This window comes from Echinops telfairi, unplaced genomic scaffold, assembly GCF_000313985.2.
Source record: "Echinops telfairi isolate 266 unplaced genomic scaffold, ASM31398v2 ScPeMD7_1;HRSCAF=3_0, whole genome shotgun sequence".
NCBI classification, from domain to species: Eukaryota; Metazoa; Chordata; class Mammalia; order Afrosoricida; family Tenrecidae; genus Echinops; species Echinops telfairi.
In genome coordinates this window covers 59,902,228-59,920,601 of record NW_022103896.1, presented here as the reverse complement: position 1 = coordinate 59,920,601, position 18,374 = coordinate 59,902,228, and the positions used below count along the sequence as shown (strand labels likewise).

General features: G+C 42.5%; 1 protein-coding gene across 1 annotated transcript in view; it reads left to right on the top strand.

Annotated features, from left to right (window-relative positions):
• STMN2 (stathmin 2) overlaps positions 1-18,374 on the top strand; it is a 60,130-nt gene that overhangs the window by 38,300 nt on the left and 3,456 nt on the right. Inside the window, exon 4 of the mRNA XM_004697505.3 lies at positions 13,128-13,319. Coding sequence (XP_004697562.1) covers positions 13,128-13,319 — 192 coding nt within the window. The remainder of the gene's footprint in view (positions 1-13,127; positions 13,320-18,374) is intronic.

Genomic DNA, 18,374 nt, shown 5'->3' with positions numbered 1-18,374 from the left:
TCCTATGTACTTCTAAGCTTTCGTGGACTTATTTCATTTAGGAAGCATTTGTTTTATCAAATCTTGAGTTTTCCAGTCAGATAGCTAAGAAAAGTGGACATTAAAAATCAGGGTCACTCTGATAGATATCCCAGAGACTCTACTCTTCAAGACAGAAGCTCTGTCTGAACATATGAACTCAAGGAGAGCTCTGGTAATGGCGTGGGTTACACATGGAGCTATTGACCACAGGTCAGCATTAGAACTCAGCACCCACTCCTTGAGAGAAAGATGAGGCTGTCCACTCCTGTAAAGAATTAAAGTAGCAGAACCCCAAATGGAGGGCATTTCTATTCTGTCCTAAAGGATCACTAGGACTCAGAGTCAACTCAAGGACAGTGTGTTTAGTTCACAGTTTTGTACCATTCTCAGTGACCCTGTAAATAGGTGCTGTGAGTCAGTGTGTTAATCCGAGTTTACTAGAGGAACAAATCGAGAGACACTCATATGTGTGTAAGAAGGAGCTGTATATAAAGTGTAATTGTATATTAAGAAAACATCCCAGCCCAGTCCAGATCAAGTCCATCAGTTTGATATTAGCCCATAGGTTTGATACCAGTCTATAAAGTCCTCTTCAGACTCACCCAACACATGCAATGATGCAGAATGCAGGAAGGTCACAAGCCAGTGGGTGGAAAGTCTTGTGGATCCAGTGGTGATGGAAGCATCTTAGCACTGGTGTGGGTCTCCACGTGGCTCCTCCAGTTCCAGGGCTCTGGGTCTATCAATGTAGCTCCATGTGGCTTGTGTTGCAGGATTTCAGGGAGAGTGTGTGTGTCCCACCTCCAGTGAGCTATTTTATCTCCATAAAACCTCCAAATGGGGTCATCAAGGTACAACCTGATTGGCAGGCTAAACTCCACCCCTTCACTCTTAGAGTCTCAAGTTCACACAAGATTATGTAACTACCACAGACAGGATTGACTTTATGGGGTTCATCCCCATGAAGATATTCTTCATTATCTAAAATTAGTATTATGTTAAGTACTTTGTTCCTAGAGAATATCTACCTTTTTTTGAAAACTGCTGTGATTACCAAGAATAATCGTCAGACACAGTATTATTATTTGAATGGAAACTCTTCATCTATTTTTGTTGTTGTTGTTTTATGAAGGTATTATCCAGAAAAAAGAATCAATCAACTCATCCAACTCTCTATGTTGGACAGTTATAGAGAACAAAGATCATCCTTTTCTTAAAACCTGAATTCTCTCACAGGGAGTACATGACGTGTGTGTGTGTGTGTGCACGCGTGTGCTTGTCTACATGTGTGCATGCATGGGTGTGTGTGTGTGTGCACATGTGTGTGATCTCAAATCACACAGCCCAAAGGTCAGATACCCTCAGATTAAATGTTGTGAACCAAAATTTTATTTTGTCTTAACTTTTGTGGTTGAAAAATTTCCCTATCTCCCTGTGATACTACATACTAATCACAATTTTAATTTTCATTAAACAGTGAGGTTCTCCCAATGTCTAATGAATTCTTATGTGCATGCATCTATTGTATTTTTTCTAGTTTTTTTATGGATATCAGTTTAAACAGAAAGAGATAATAGCCCAAATCTACACAGGAAGTTATTTTCAAGTTTTTCAAGTTACTTTAAAAAAAGGCTGTCCTTGATTTTTGCTATTTATAGCCTTCTCCTCAGAGCTATTGTCTCTCACGGCTTTTTTTCCAATGAATATAGCCAATTAAATACACATGAGAGAGTGTGTCCCATTCAGGGGACCTGAACATAGTCATTTTTTATGTATAGATGATAGGTGGACATGGGAAGATACGATAATGTAATCAGAAAACAAAACCAGTGACCAAATAAATTCACACAGAGAAATTCAACATCCTGCTTCTTCATGGTATTGCTGGTACTCCCAGGTAATAACTTTAACTTGGAGAATATTGTTAAAGAGAAAAAAGGATGCCGAGATGATCAAAACTCATTGGACATTCTTATAAAAATTCCCCCAAATGACTAATTACTAATTCTATTAGAATTCTAGTACTCTCATAAAAATGAATTATCAACAATTATACATCTAAACAATCGAATTAAACTAGAATTGGCCACGTCACTGAGAGACGCTTAGAAAGGTAGTCTAGCATTAAGATATCCACAAGTCATGTTCTTTAAACCTCCTTAACATCAGCATTTTTCACATATCAGGTATCATTTATAACATTTCTAATACAGAAATTAATAGTTTATGCCCTAGTGGTAGGTTTTAATTAGAATAAAATATAGCTAATTAATAGAAAGTGCCAACTGGAAAAAAATCATTGATTTAATTCTTTTGAATTCTATTGATTTAATTAGTGCTCGTTTGGAAACTGTTAGTTTTCTTTAAAGAGCCTCCAGAAGGTGCATCTATCTCACTGAGATTTGTTGTGAGTGTAACTAAGACCGCATGTAACTAAGACCAAACTAAAATCCAATTCTACTAGTGGAGACATGACGGAAAATTCAGGAGCCTATGTGACTAAAATGTTTCGGAGTGGATACAGCTTCAGGAACAATTGGATCTGAGTATTGAAGAAATATTATAAGAATTTTTTTTTTGGCCATCTCTTCTTGACTCTAGTCAGTTTTATTCCAAGTGTTGATGTTGATTACTCGCTGTGGGTGGGGGATTTTTCTGAGCCCTGCTTCATCTGTTTTGCTCTCTGAGTATCCGGTTGTATTTTTCTTCGAAGAACTCAAGACAATTTGTCAACATAGGTTTGTGGGTCTCTAACCCAATGGGAGCCCTGGTAGTGCAGTGGCTAAGCATTCAAGTTCTAACTGGAAGGGCCGAACCCACCAACTGCTCTGTGAGAAAATATGTGGGTTGTGTTGGGTTCTAGGTTTTGGAGATATCCTCATTGGCCTTATCTTCTGTGAAGAGAAGTAGAATGGATGGGTAGGAAGGTAGATAATGGGATAAACAAACAGAATGAAATGTCAGATGATTCAAAATAAAGACCAATGGGTTTAGAGTGCTGGATAAATGAGGAAGTCTTGATGGTGCTGTGTGTAAAAGCACTCAGCTGCTACCAGAAAGATGAGCAGTTCTATGCCACCACAGAGAGAGATGTGTCCACCCATCCTGCTCCACAAGCGAGTGATGGCTCAGTGCATTTCTGTAAGATGTACAGCTCTGCAACCCCTAGAGGACTGGTCTATGAGTCAGTATTAACTTGGGGCAGTGGGTGGAGAGGAAGGGCGCTATTTGCAGTGAGTCGTCGGGAAAGGTCTTCTGACTAAGAGGACATTTGAAAAGGAGCATGAAAGGGGTGGGCCTACAGCTCGTCTTCTCCCAGAGCCTCTAGCACAGAGCAGCCGTGCCTGGGCTGTATCTGTATAAGAACCACCCCCTATGTCTTTTCTCCCACAGAATGGTGGGTGGGTTCACAACGCCAACTCATGGGTTAGCAGTTGAACCCTTAACCATTGTGCCACCTGGGCTCTTTGGTCAAGAGAAAAGTGAGCTCAAAGCATCAGAAGGGGGAGTATACTAGGTGTATGTGAAAAATAATAGTGAGGACACTGTGACTGAAAGAGAGGGAGCAATGGTTATGAGTAGGAAGGTAGAGCTGTAAGGACTTTGACTTTGATTTCAAGTCTAATGGAAAGTCACTGAGAAAAATAAAGCCCTTTCAGCATTTGATGAGAGTCATTACAGCTATTGGAGAAACATTTGCTTTTGAAGAGGTGTGAGTAGAAACATAGTGCTAGATGCATAGAGGGCAGGAACGCTTTTTGTCCTAGAACTGATCAACAGAGGTAAAAATACAGAAAGTGTGTTCTTGGGACCATTAGTGCTGCATTACTGAGGGTAAGGGGTCACAAAAATTTAGCAGTAGTAAAAGGCTTCTGAATATGCAATGACCAAAAATTAATTCAAAATCAAATGCATAATGAATCCTAGCTGCTTCTAGCACTACTTGTCCATGTTGCAACCTTCCTGAGCAAAAAGGGGTTGCATGTGGGGAAAATTTAAGCAGCTCTGGACTACAGGATGTGGACAGGGGCTAACGACCAGGGAGGTGAGGTGCTGGATGGTCTTCAATGTCAATGTGGTCACTCAGCCTCCAATAGGAAAGACACAGGGAGTCGCTGAGGATTTTGGAAAAATACCCAGATGTGCAACCTTGCCCTGAGGTCACCAACACTTTGATTGCCCTGGACCTATTTTTAGAGAGCCTACCTACAAATTAAATTACATTAAAATCATTGTTAACAAATTCCTTCCCCGTGTTATTAATCAAAGCAATCTATAACTTCTAATTTTTATGATAACAAAATAATAAACATTTTCCTACTAAATGAACATAATTCTAACTCAAAATAAGGATAGCTATAGCTATAGCTATGATCTGAACTATAATTTCTGTTGGGACTTTTAAAACAGAAAAGAAAAGCTTATGAACTGCCCTCTACCCTCATTAGGACCTTCAAAGCATGCTCCTGAATGTTCAGGAACCACAGGCGGGAACCATTGCTCTAAGCTGGACTGTGTCACGTGGACTTCTGGATTTATCTTTGGAAGGCCAACCTGCAGGCATCTCCATGTGGGCTCAAATTCACTCGGTGGCAAATGTTTGGGCAGTTTCATCCCCTCCTTGCTCCATCTGTTGGCACTTTTGCAGCAGGGACCATCTGGTTAGTAGGTTGGACAGCTCCCTCAGGATCCTTTGAGGTAGAATTAATGGTCCACTACTTTGCTGGTAAAAGCAGCAGCTTGCTATAGCGTATGCACCTTTTTCTTGCATTTTCTCCCTTCTTTGATTACCTCTGGGAATCAGTGTTCACTTCCATGAGATTATATTACCTCATAAGGTCAGCTTAAAGTTTATATTTTGAAATCACAGCTTCCAAACGGAAGTTGACTGACCTGGGTAAAATGATATAAACACTTCAGCCATCTATTCACCCATCAATCAATCCGCCCATATACCCATTTATTCACCCACCTGTCCAGTTATTCATTCATATAATAAACATTTATTTAGCCTGGGAAATGGAACCCTGGTGGTGTCCTATTTACCGTGTTGGGCTGCTCCTTGTAAGGTCAGCAGTTCAAAACCACAAGCCGCTCCCCAGGAGTAAGATGGAGCGTTGTGCTCCCAGAAAGAGCTATAGCCTCAGAAACTCACAGGGGCCACTTGACCCTGTCCTACAGGGTCACTGTGAGTTGGCATCGACTCAACAGCAGTGAGTTTTTTGTTTGTTTGTTTGTTTGTTAACCTGAGAAACAACAGAGCTAAGTCAATTGTGAAACAAGCAAACAAAACTCACTGCCATTTAGTCGATCCAACTCATAATGACCCGGTAGGACAACATAGGTCTGGTCTGTGGGCTCCCCGGGCTTTAAACCTTAGAGCATAGACAGCCTCGTCTTTCCTCTGTAGAGCGCTTGGGGGGTCAACCTGCTGACCTGTGGTTCGCAGCCCAACTGCAGCACCAGAGCACGAGCTGGCCATAAATCCGGGTTAACCCAGGGCAATGCCAGTTTCCTTCTGCTATGAGGTCATTATTAGTCATTTCTCTTTTCATTTTCATAAATGTCCTGGTGTGCACAATAAATTTTATGGTCCTCCTAAGCAAAGGACAGTGTTTAAAAATATCTTTTAAACAGAGTGGTTATGAACATACGACTAAAAGAACACCCGAGATCAAAATCTTGATACAACCCTGATGAGCTGTCTGGCCTGGGGTAACTCAGTTAGGTTTTCTGAGTGTGATTTTGCTCATCTGTGAAATGAGACTAGCAATGTAGTTACATGATGGAGCTATTATGAGAACTCAAAAAATGGTTTTATATCAAGACCTGTAACAAGCACTCTGAAAGGATTAGAGGCTTTCAAATAACCACACATCCCCCAAACGCATGATTTTAAAAGAAATGTCTCTACTTCCAATATTGAAATTTTACCTCAATACGTTTTGCAAATGTTTGTTAATATTACATAATATTCTTCTATCAAATTATTAAAATGATAGACAATTTAACAGGCAATAGATATACAGTAAGTACATGGGAGTTCTAAAGAGTTCATGGTAAAATGGAATTTTTCCACACACTTTTTGAAGGTCCCTCATGCATATAAATAGATGATCCCAACTACAAGTTTCTTTGGGGAAAAGCAAACCAAAACTACTAGTCCAAAAAATGATGACAACTTAACAAACTTAGCGCTCATTAGAAACTCCTACCGTAGGTTAAAACTGAAAAACACCCCACTCAACCCTGCCCAGTCAGATTAAACTGGCACAAGGACATTGCCACAGAATCAATTCCCAAATCCCTCTGTTGTTTGCTTTTAATAAAACGGTGGTAAGAGAAATGGATCCCTAGCCACCGAACTGAACAGACTTGTCTTTCCCATTTGTTGGCATCCGCATTATTGATGACCATGAAAACTGAGTCCAGGGAAAGGGGAGAAGAGGGGATTTGCACATCCAGGAAACATTTGCTCACTAGCGAATGTGCCCGATTCTCCTGCATATTGGACCTGTGAGTAGCAGCAGCAGACTTCTTTTCCTAGCAGTTAACCCCAATAAATCCACTACAGACTTTAGTAAAAGGACACTCTAAATGTCTTTGGATTAGTATTCATTTGAATTTTCTGTATTTCCCACTTTTCAACACCATATTGCACCATTGCACTTAAAAACAAAACAGTTGACAGAGCACATCAGTTTTCCATGCAACTCTTCATAGACATTTGTGTCATGCCGGTCACGTAACGGCACTCACCCCCTGCCTCTCTGTGTCCTGTGTCCATTGGGCTGTCTTTCTTAAACCTTCCTGCCTTCTCAACTTTGTCCTTGAGCAAATGCTGTCTTTCGATGCAAAGGGTTGTTTGATTTAAGGAGTGCGTCCCTCTCTGGTATTGCAATTTACCTTATAGACAGTCTGTCACGTGTCTGAACATTGAGCCCCAGGGGTGAGCTGAGTTCCAGGCTTGAAGGGTGACGAAGGGGCATTGAGCAGTCTCTACCCTGTCCAAACATAAGCCTAACCTTTGTCAGGATTCTAAGTTTTGGTCCACATATTTCTCCTGCTTTATCCAGGACCTTCTAATATGACCTATTACAGAGGAGGGGGTAGTGGTAGCTGGGCACCCTCTAGTTTTTATGGTCTCCGGGTTATGGAGGCTAAGGTGTGTGTGTTCTGTTCCTCTGTTTCCACGTCTTTGATTTTTTTTTTTCTCATTCTTCTTTGCCCTGGACGAGGTGGGAGTGGGAAGAGCAATGGTTGTGCCTGAGATGGCTGCCCACAAGCTTGTGAGACCCCAGCTTTACTCACCAAAGTCAATGTGCAACATTTCCTTTTCAGATCATGTTGTGCTAACTGACTCTGTGTCCCCTGAGCAACAGTCCTGAGCTGTACTCCTTAACTTGAGATAATTATATATAATTGCCTTATTTTTCCAAAGCATTATTTGTGAGCTTAGATGGATAAATAATGCTTTTGCACTATTTAAAGATAAGCCCATGGCTACAGATACCACATCCAACTGACTGTTGAAAAGGGAAGACTGATCTTAATGATTTAGTATATAAATTTGGTATAGGAACAAATATGTCCCCTGAATGACGACAGGGAAAAGAAAATAAAGCAGTAGGAGTGGGTTTATCTCAGAACAAATGGGGAGCTCCAAACCCCAAACTCACTGCCACTGAGTCGATTCTGACTCACAGGGACACTGTGGGTTCCCGAGGCTACAAATCCTTATGCGAGCAGAAAGCCTCCCCTCGCTTCCATGAAATGGAGAGCTTGTGATATCTAAAATGTAACCTTGAACCTCGTGTGTGTACATAAAGTAAAGTGAGTTTTATATAGCACTTAATGCAAATTTATCTTCCATTTCGTTTATGTGGTAGTTAAACTATTAGACTCAGTAATATAACAAATGGTAGTGAGTGTCTTCAGCAAATGTTAAAGTGCTCCTGAATGCACAATAACTCCTCTCTCCTGTCTCATTATTTTCTCCTACACGAACCTCTCAGGTAATTATTTCAGTAAAATTAAGTCCAGTGTGAGATTTATGCTGAGAAAAGGTTTTCGCCAATAAAGTGCCCTTCTTTCTGCACTAGCAAGATGGAGAAGTTCCACAGTCTCCCAGAATGTCATGATGAACGTCTCAGTTCTATAAATATTTTGCCTTGACATTTGCATTATATCAGCTGATAATTATCTTGCCCTAATTTTCCTTTTCAGTATTTCACTGACCTTCTATGTTAAGTACATGCTATTCAGAAATGTTCCTTCCAAGGTCAGATACACTTCCCTTGAACAACTAATTGTAATAGCTTACAGCAAATCCCACTTCTCCAGCCTTCCTATCAGCCCAGCCAATCAAAAGTCCTTTCTGCTCGTCTGTCTATACAGGCGCTGCTACGCAGGGCGTGAGAATGCCTGCTTGATTGTAGGGGGCGAGCTTCACTTTTACCAGGAACGGAGGAAAGCTCTCACATTTCTGTTTATCGCATGTTGTCAATCTACTCCCTTGCTCTCATTTCAAATCATATTTTAGCACAGTTTTCTGGACTCAATGCTTACTTGTTTATTCATGGATATGTGGAAACAGTGGAATGAGCACCAAATCCATTTCTTGAAGCTGTAACTAGATGATTAAACTTTGGGCGGGGCAGTGAGCTCACTCGGCTGCTAAAGGAAGTTCACTTTGGGGTGCCTTCGAAGACAGACATTCTACTTCTGGAAAGTCTGCCACTGAGAACCCCCTAGAACACAGCTCCGCTCTAACGCTTGAGTCGCTCTGAGGAGGAGTCGGCCCCACAACAGGTTTTAATGAAAAAGAACAGGATTTCTCTCCAAGGGTTGAATTGGAGAAGTTATCAGCTATGACACATGGATTGCATACAGTGGAGAACCAAAGAATGATTATGATTATTTACACTGATGGAGTTACAGAGACCTTAGGGAATGTGGGGGAGGAGCCTGCCTGCCTCTTAGCTCCGTGGAGCCATTTGAGTGGAGTTCTTATGAGCCGTGCTGGGGATAGGGAGTTAAAAGAATTTTCTTACTGAGTCTATTTTCATAATTCTACATTTTTTCCACAAGGGCTTGAACTTGAACTATTTAAAGCATTGATTTTTTTTTAGTTCCTAAACAGGACTAGTCAACACAATGATGGAGAACATTCCTACCCAGTGTGTGAGAACGTCCCAGGGAACTGAGAAGCACCCAAGCATAGCCAGGCCAGTCGTGGTGCAGGCAGGTCCTTGTGGCTAGCAGCAGATGCTCACTGGATGGAGCTCTGTGCTGCTCCGTGTCTCCCTTTCAGCCCGTTTACTGGGCTAAAGGAATGCAGGCGACACCTATGCTGCGTCATCTCACTGACCCCCAACAACTGCATGAAATGCATTAGCCCCATTCAATGAAGCATTGCAAACTGAGCCACATCGCATATTCCAGTAAATACAGTAAGCCACATCGTGTATTCCAGTAAATATAGTAAGCATCTTTCGGTTACTTATAATGGGAGCTCTGGAAGTCTGTTCATACAGACTAGATAGGTCACACCTAGGCAAGACATCTGAAAAGATAAGTATCTTCTTTTAAACACTAAGAACATTTATTTTATCTAACAACAAAAAATCCAGACACAGATATGCTTCAGATGCTGTACATCAGAACTAGTTCTGCTTTTCTTCTTCTTTTTTAAAATTGGGATTTGATACATATATCATTTCATTGCGTAATTCAATCACATCAAGCAGAATTGTACAATTGAACAATCTTTTTCTACATAGACTCCTTGACATCATCTGCCCGCCACCAACACTGTACCTACCTCCCCCCCAAAAACCCTTCTTCTACTTGCTATCTCTGTATGTTCATCAATCCTGGGTTTCATATACTGATCCATGGAAAACCATATAACACAACTTCAAGAGGGTGTCTTCCTATGACATTAGACCTCTGAGATATACCCTAATATGAACAAACAAAGACAAGACAAAACAATACAACCTGAAAACACATAAAACTTTGGAAACCAGGTCAGGCCCGGCATGCATGGTAGAGGGGATATACTGACAACGTTTGAACTGTTCAAGTCAGAATTGTGCCTTCCATCTTCTACACTCATCTCTCCAAAGCTCTCTGTTTAATAACCGCTTTCCTCCCATCCTCAGTTGTGGATAGAGGGAGTTCACAGAGGCTTATGTCCTATGTAGTGCCACAAATTGCTAATTACTCTTCATTCCAAGGGGTTCCTTTCTTAATCCTATCTCCCTGCTGTCTTCTCCTAATTTTGCCTCTTTCACCAAGGAAATTAAGAATTTAAATATACACATAAAGTTAAAACTCATTTTAATCAAATGCCAAAGTTAACGTAAATACCTGAACATTAAAGAGTAGGCAGTTGTGGCGGCCTCTAGAGGACGCTCTGTGGACTGAGAACAGTGTGAAGAGCAGCACACAGTTGGATCATGGGGTCCCCTCCAGAGCACCAATGGACACCCACACTCAGCCAAACAGGAATCAGCCCTGGTTCTCTAAACACAGGTGGCGGCTCATGTCACTGTGCCGCATGAGTTCTTGTCAGAGGGCTGCTTGGAATCAGTAGCCATGAATACCCCAGATGGATCCTTCCAGATGGCACTGGGGCCACTGAGTGGAGGAACTGCTAACATGCTGACCAGAGAACTCACATTGATCCTGGGTAGGGTGGTGTGAATGGCTAATTTCCTTGGCTGCTACTGGCAAGATTAAAGGTTGGAACCCACCCAGAGATGCCGCACAGGAAAGGACTGGTGGACTACTTCTGAAAAGAGAGCCATTGGAAATCTCATGGGGCACAGTTCTCCTGTGACATACAAGGCATTGCCATAAGTCAGGGTTGTCTCCATGGTGACTGGCTTTTATTACCTGACTTTTATCAGTTGTGACTTAGGAGTAGGTGTGATAAAAAGGTGTGCTAAAAGTTGCATTTTGTTTTGCTTCTTCATGCTTTGTTTATTCCATTGTGCTTTCTGAAGATGTTTCTTGTGTTTATATTCATTACAAGAGAAAGCTATACTTTAATCAATGCCTAATTCTTAGCTATATCATACCTTTTCCAATGATCACCTGCCTTCTCCCTCTCGCAGTTTTTCTGGACTGGAGATTATAGGTATTGAATTGCCCCTCAGTGTAATGAATGACCCAAACAATTTCTTCTTACTTGTATCTATTTATTTTTTTACCTGGTGTTTAATTCACTGTGAAATTTCCTGTCATACCGCCCATTCACTGGACATGGAGGGAGGTAGAAAAGCCCTCACACATAAAACATGAGGATGCTTGGATCCACTAATTGACCATAAGTAAAGGATTTTGAACTGTGGGCAGATGAGATAGTGAAAAGCTTATATTTCAGGTTAGCTGTGCCAGTATATTCAATTGGCATCATCTCGTAGCGGCCCAAGCATCTCCTTGCATAGTAATAGCTGCCATTTACTCCGTAATCACCCCACAGTAGGTAAGCACTGAACACCTGAACGTTTTACTTCATTAGATCTTGACAAATAGCCCTGTGAGATAGGTACCATGCAAAAATAATTCCATGATAACTTTTAGTCGGGATCAAAGGAAGAAGTGCTCTCTCTCTCTCTCTCTCTCTCTCTCTCTCTCTCTCTCAGTCACTCTCTCAGAGACTTAGGAAACTATCTCCAGGGTTGTTTACCAACAGCCCCTCTAGAAGCAGGAGGATCAACTAGTGAGAACATAGTTCATTCACGTTCCTTCCAGCAAGACTCGATTCTACTCAGTTTGAAATTTATTTTACATTAGTGTTTTGTCCTTATTGTGATATTCATTTCTATGAAAATTAAAACTTAGCAAGTAAGGGACAGGTCCATCAAAGATATTATTGAAAATATTGCGAGGTTAATGCAAGAAGGGGGACTGGCTCCCAGGATTTTCTGTCTAATCTCCAATGAACCAGAGAATATATGATTGATGAAAGATGAGAGAGGGGGGTGGGGAGAGAGAGAGAGAGAGTATACTACTATACAGTGTTACATAGAACTCTAATGGACTGAGTGTGTAAGTATTAAGAGAGGAGAGGAGTTGGCTGCGATGTTTCCGTGCTTACCACTAAAAAGTCGCAAGGTTTCAATGATAACCCACGCATCTTTTGCATGTTCGAGAGAATGATCAGAACCAGGATGTTGTCCTGCCTGTAGCTAAGGAGACATTAAGTGTGCCCAGTTATCGGGTCTCCAACGGAAATCTGTCTTATGGGGAAGAACGAGGGAAATGGATTATGAGGAGAAAATGAATTGGCTGGAGATTCAATTGGCAAAATTTGGCAAGTTTGTGGCAGGATCCAGCCTGCAGCTAATCAGAAAATGTGGCGAGAACGAAACCAGAACACACACCCCGCCCCCCTCTCCCCCTCCACCCCCAACCCGCCGTCCTGGTCCATGTTCCCAAAGCTTCATGGGAGATTGCCATCCAGTGGTTAGTGACAGCATTTCATGTCATACAAATGTTCAAAAACCACAGTCCTCAAGGAGCGTTAAATGCTTCTTCTAAGGGCCGGTTAAAATGAACTCCGCAGCTGAAAGTTCAGCTCAACACATCCCACTCCAAGCCGTGCGTGGGAGCAGACGAGCAGAGAGCTGACAACAGTGCACTCAAAAACTTTTTTTGAGAAACACTCAATTTAAAATGAATCAAACACCCCAATCAAACCCATTCGTCAAGTTCATTACAACGCGAAGCGCGCCTAGGTGGCAGTGTAGAAGTGCCCCCGGGGCTTTGAGGTTGCACATCTGTCTGAGGAAGCCGAGAGTTCCCCCCTTTCTCCTGGGGAGCACCTGCTGGGTTCACAGGACCGACCTATTCGGTGAGCAGCTGAGTGTTTTAACCTCAAGGCCCACAGGGCTCTGCCCTTGGAATTCTGTAAACCAAGCTCTCTTCCATCCAATCGACGCTCACGCGCAGGGACCCTCTCTCGCTGGGTGGGAGATGCTCCTCTGGATGGGAGCGAGTGGTCCCACCTGCCCTGGGCTGCCCAGCCCGCCCTGCCCTAGCTGCTCACCCGGAAGGGCCTGGGTGGCTGTCAGGTGGCTGTGTTCTCTCCGCAGTCTCAAGAGGCCCAGGTGCTGAAGCAGTTGGCGGAGAAGCGGGAACACGAGCGAGAAGTCCTGCAGAAGGCCCTGGAGGAGAACAACAATTTCAGCAAGATGGCGGAGGAAAAGCTGATTCTGAAAATGGAGCAAATTAAGGAGAACCGTGAGGCGAATCTAGCTGCTATTATTGAACGTCTTCAGGAAAAGGTAAGCGCCACGGAGCTCTGGGCAGCGGGGGCATTCTCAGGCCACACCGACTGGAGGCGGGCCCTTGCATGCTCCACGCCAAAGAATGGGGCAGACTTGGCTGCAAGTGCGGGGTCGGCTACCCACCTGCCCCAGTGTCACGTGACAGAGACAACTCGTAGAGGGAGAACTGGAATCCAACATGCAGCCTGGAATTTTTCTCCACTTTCCCAGTAGCAAAAGTGTAGACTAGTTTATACTTTTAAACTATTTGAAAAGCTTTTGTATAGACTTAAAGGCCAACGAGCTACTTAAATTGGAAATATGTATTTGCCAGAAAAAGCAGAAAATAAAAACAGAACACTCATGCTCACTGGTAAGCCCATTCTCTCCATTTGGGAACTAAAACAACCCCCCCTCCCTGCCACCCCCCCACCCAATAAATAAATAACCCTAAACCATTATTGTCAAGCCAAAGTCTGACTCATCATGACCCTGTAGGACAGAGTAGAATTGCCCCGCAGGATTCCCAGGCTGGCATCTCCGTGGGAACAGACCGTGCCAGCTTCCCCTGCAGCGTGGCTGGTGGATTCAAACAGCTCACTTTTCTGTTAGCTGCTCAATCACCGTGCCACCAAATCCCTTTTGGTACACTCCAGCATAAAAATAACTTTGTGTAGATTCACTGTAAAGGGAAGGTAACGAGGGATGCCCATCTATTCAAGTTCTGATGTCTTGGTGCATTTACCTGCACCAACCTGAGCGTGGACTCATTCCCATTGGTCAGGTCGAGCACTGGAGGGTTTTCTTACAAACGTTCTCCCTTACTGTTTGGTAAGCCTTTGCAATTTACCTCCCCCACCCCAAATTTTTTTTCCTTATAAGAGATACAATGTAGACATAAGGCATTGTTCAGCTTTGTCCGTGTACATGAAGCACTAGAGATACAGAGATGCATAGCGCTGTCCTAGAGGGCATGGGGGCACTGAGAGTTTAACCAAGATCAGCCCCCTTTTCTCAGTATCTCTTAGAAAGGGCCATGGCTTCTTTTAGAGTTGGCTCCTCTCGTTGAAGGTCCATGCAGACTTGTCCTGAGGCAACACTTCATTTTCACTCCATTCTCTGCTTTAAAAGATCAGACTGAACCCCTCCCCCAGGAAAGGGCAAGGAGAAAGAAGGAGGGCGGGAACTAAAACAATGTGATTCACATGGAAAATTTTCATGGGCAGCTGTGCCCTTGAGGAATTGTCAAGTGCACTGTTGGAGCAGGGTGTGTTGGCTGGGAAACAGTAGTGAAAAATCAAGGCTCTCTGAGGTGAGTGAGCTGCTAGGTGACTTGGGAAGGAATCCAAACCACCCCTGGACAAACTTTAAGCAAAACCTTAAAGATCGGATTCAATTTATGTATCAGCCAGTGCATTCACTGTCTCTGAAATAGGGCCTGTATGCCATCTAAATGAATATGGCGAGGAGTGGAGGATGCCACAGAGCTCAGCTCTCTGCAGGCTGTGCCTGGCCAAACAATGAGTCCTTTGTTGAGATGCAGGCAAGCAATGTTCAAATGACTAAAAAGGATCTTCCCCTGACCTTGAACCAATTAGTCTTACTCCATTGGCCTTCAGCTTACACATTTCAGAGGACTAACGAAATGCTGTTTCCTGAGTGATCGGCACTGGTACCATGGAGAGCACAAACCCGCCGTGTATTCTATTTGAAATCATTTTGACTGAACCTGCCTGGTGTTTAAAATGTCTCACACCAAGCTGCAGCTTCTCTAGGGGTAGACTATGGACATCCGTGTGTTTGTCAGCTCTCCATCTGATCCCAATCTGTAACCTGGTGTGAGAATCAGTGATGTGAACCTGTTCTGATTTAAATTTCAATGGACAAATTCTATCCTGTGTTGCATGATGCAGACCAGATTATTTCAAAATCTACGTTTTCCCTCATATCCCACAGCTGAAGATATACTTATCAAATCTAATAATACCTTTGGCTAATGTCAGCCAAGATCACATATCTCCTCAATATGGTAGAAGGGCCTCTTCTGAATAGGTACACAATTTACTTCCATCTGATATATTTTCAATATGCTGTGGACTTACATCTTTTTGCTTATATATCTACACATATGTGCAGATGTGCTTATGTCTGTGCTGTGTGTACTAAAACTACTTTGCTTTTCCTTAAATATGATAAAGAAGCTGATTCTATTGCTAGTGCATGAATGAAATTACTATTTTGAAATTAGAAATTGAAAAGAGGATCAATATTAAGGCTAGAAAATGCCTTGCAACTGCCAGTATAAACTCTCCTGAAATTTTCGACTTCAACTGAAATGGTACCTACCACTAAGTTAACCATTCAAGAAATATTTATTGAGTCCTTCCTATATGATTCAGAGTCTGGAAGTGGGTTTGGTGCCAAAATGTCCTTAGCATTGCTTCCTCAATGACAATAATATACAATCTAACAATAAACAGAAGGCATTGGCAACTAGAGATTAAGACAATATACTATGTTCCAATATGGAAGAAATGTCAGGAACCTTTATAAATACAAGATTCTGATCTCATTGTTTGGGATGGGGTCATCAATCAGTATGCTTGTCAAAATTCATCAAATGGATCTAATATTTAGCCAGAGTTGAGAACCAGAGTTAAGTATACTTGGTTTTTAAAAAAATCAAACCCCATTGTCAATTTTGACTCAGTGAGCTGACAGGACAGCATAGAACTGTCCCATTAGGTTTCTGAGGCTGTGAACCTTAACGCCACAGAAAGTCTCATCTCTCTCCCGAAGAGCAGCTGGTGGATTTGATCTGCTGACCTTGTTGTTACTAGCCCAGCATATAAAGCACTCTACCACCTGGGCTCCTTAGTTAGTGAAGTATATGTAAATGTTTACCATCTTTGTTCCATGAAGGCACTTTTTCTTACTTCAAATAAAAATGTTAAACTATTTCAATTCCCTCTTCCCTTAGAACCTCGCCTCAACCCGAGACTGTCTATTGAAAATAATCGAATGCGGGGAAGGAAGGGAGAAGAGTCCCAAAGAGCTGCTTTAGGCTGCCCAGCTGATGCCAATCATCCTGAGTGACAGTCATATCGAGGACTCTGAATTGTAGTCTGTGGATAATGACAATATTATTGCATCCTGCTCTGATAAACTTAACATCTTCTTATCTTTGAAAGGATGCAATTTATAGAGTTAGAGAAAGAGATAAAGGTAGAGTGCAGAAGCAAAAGATTAAAAAAAGGCCTGTTCTTGCCATGCAGAGAAAAATTCTAGAGATACACTTCCTCCTAAGTAATGCCTGGTCCATGCTGAGGGTTCGATAACTGCTGGTTTTAATCCTCATCTTTCATTACTCATTCACGAGCCCACTGCCATCAAGTCAGTCCCGACTCATAAGGACCTTACAGGATAGAGTAGAACTGACCCCAGGGCGTTTCTTGCCCTTAATCTTTACAAGAGCAGATCAGCGGTCTTTCTCCGATGGAGTCACTGGGTGGGTTTGAACCATTAATCTTTGATTAGCACCCAATTGCTTAATTCTTTTTTTCTTTAATCATTTTATTGGGATCTCTTACACCTCTTATAACATTCCAACCATCAATTGTATCGAGCATATCTGTACGTATGTGGCCATCATTTCCAAAACATTTTCTTTCTACTTGAGCCTTTGGTATAAGCGCCTCTTTTTTCCCCTCCTTCCTTGACCTTCTTTTACCCTCGTGAATCCTTGATTGATTTTATATATATATTTGTATATTGTTATTATTATTTCATATCTTACACTGTCCCTTGTCTCCCTTAGCCTACATTTCTGTTATTCATGCTCTTTGGGGGTTTGTGATGGGTTCTCCCTTCTCCCCCTTCCCCCTCCTCTCATGATATTGCTACTCCCTCTACTGTTCCTGAGGGGTTATCTGTCCTGGATTAACCCACCAGACTTTTCTATAGAACCAACATTTTGTCTAAAAACAACTTTCATATATATTCTCATATCCAAGCAAGAGCTGTGCACACTAATTATTACGCTTTCCTTTCTCATTACACAGACGAGCAGGAGAGAGAGGCTCCACTGCACAGCATAGGCTAAGCATAGATTCTAAGCCGGTGCCTCTAATCGTGCCTGGCAAATATTAGGAGCTCAGGGGTGGAATCAATACTATCAAAGAGCCTTGACTTTTGATGAGACTTGTCAGAGCGTCTCGGTCACCTTCCCTGTAAATCACTATGAATCATCTTTGCCGGTAGAAGAAAGGAGCCTCTTAGAACTGGCCTGCCCTGGCCTGTCTGCTTTTGATGCTCCTACATCGTGATGATGTAAAGCCCTATTACAGTTACACCAGCACTGAGTTAATTATTGGAATGCAAAGTTTTCCCCTCATAAATGTTCTAAATGCCAGGAAACCACAGTTTTCCTGAGAAACCATGAAGAAGTTATTTAAAGTGTCCCTTGCTAGCAAGCTACCTCAGGCTCACAGATGATATTTTCTCGTTCTTATGGCTAAATCCATTTCTTTATGACAGACTTAGAGTTCAATAAAAACTTCAAGACTACCACAAGTCACTCCAGCAACCTCCGGGGGCACCAACAGTGTGTCCTGTGGAGACGGAGCCCCTGTAACTCGGTGAACCTCCGTGCTGGTTGTTTGCGCTCACTTTCCCCCTCGCTTTCCACCAGAGCTCGGCTTTTCCCAATTACTTTCTTTCTCTGTGAGAAAAAGTGGGGGGGAGGGTGTTTTGTTTGGGGGGTTGGTGCTAATACCCCTGACATTTCCACTCGGACATGATGGCTCTGAATATGCTTTCTGTCCCTTGCTCTTCACAGCTTTTGAACATGTGTAAAAAGGTCATTTAAAGTCAGTAAATCAAATTACTCTCAAATTCTTTGACCTGAATCAACTTCCTCTCTACTCCAATCCTGTTTCCTGGAAGGAAGTAGAGGGAAGGATGTATCCTTTTCTCCCCAAATCTACATTTGAAAAGGGCCATTCTTCACACAACTGTAACATGTCCCCTCATGTTAACCTAACAGTGGGGAAAAGGGTAGGACAGGGGGGGGGG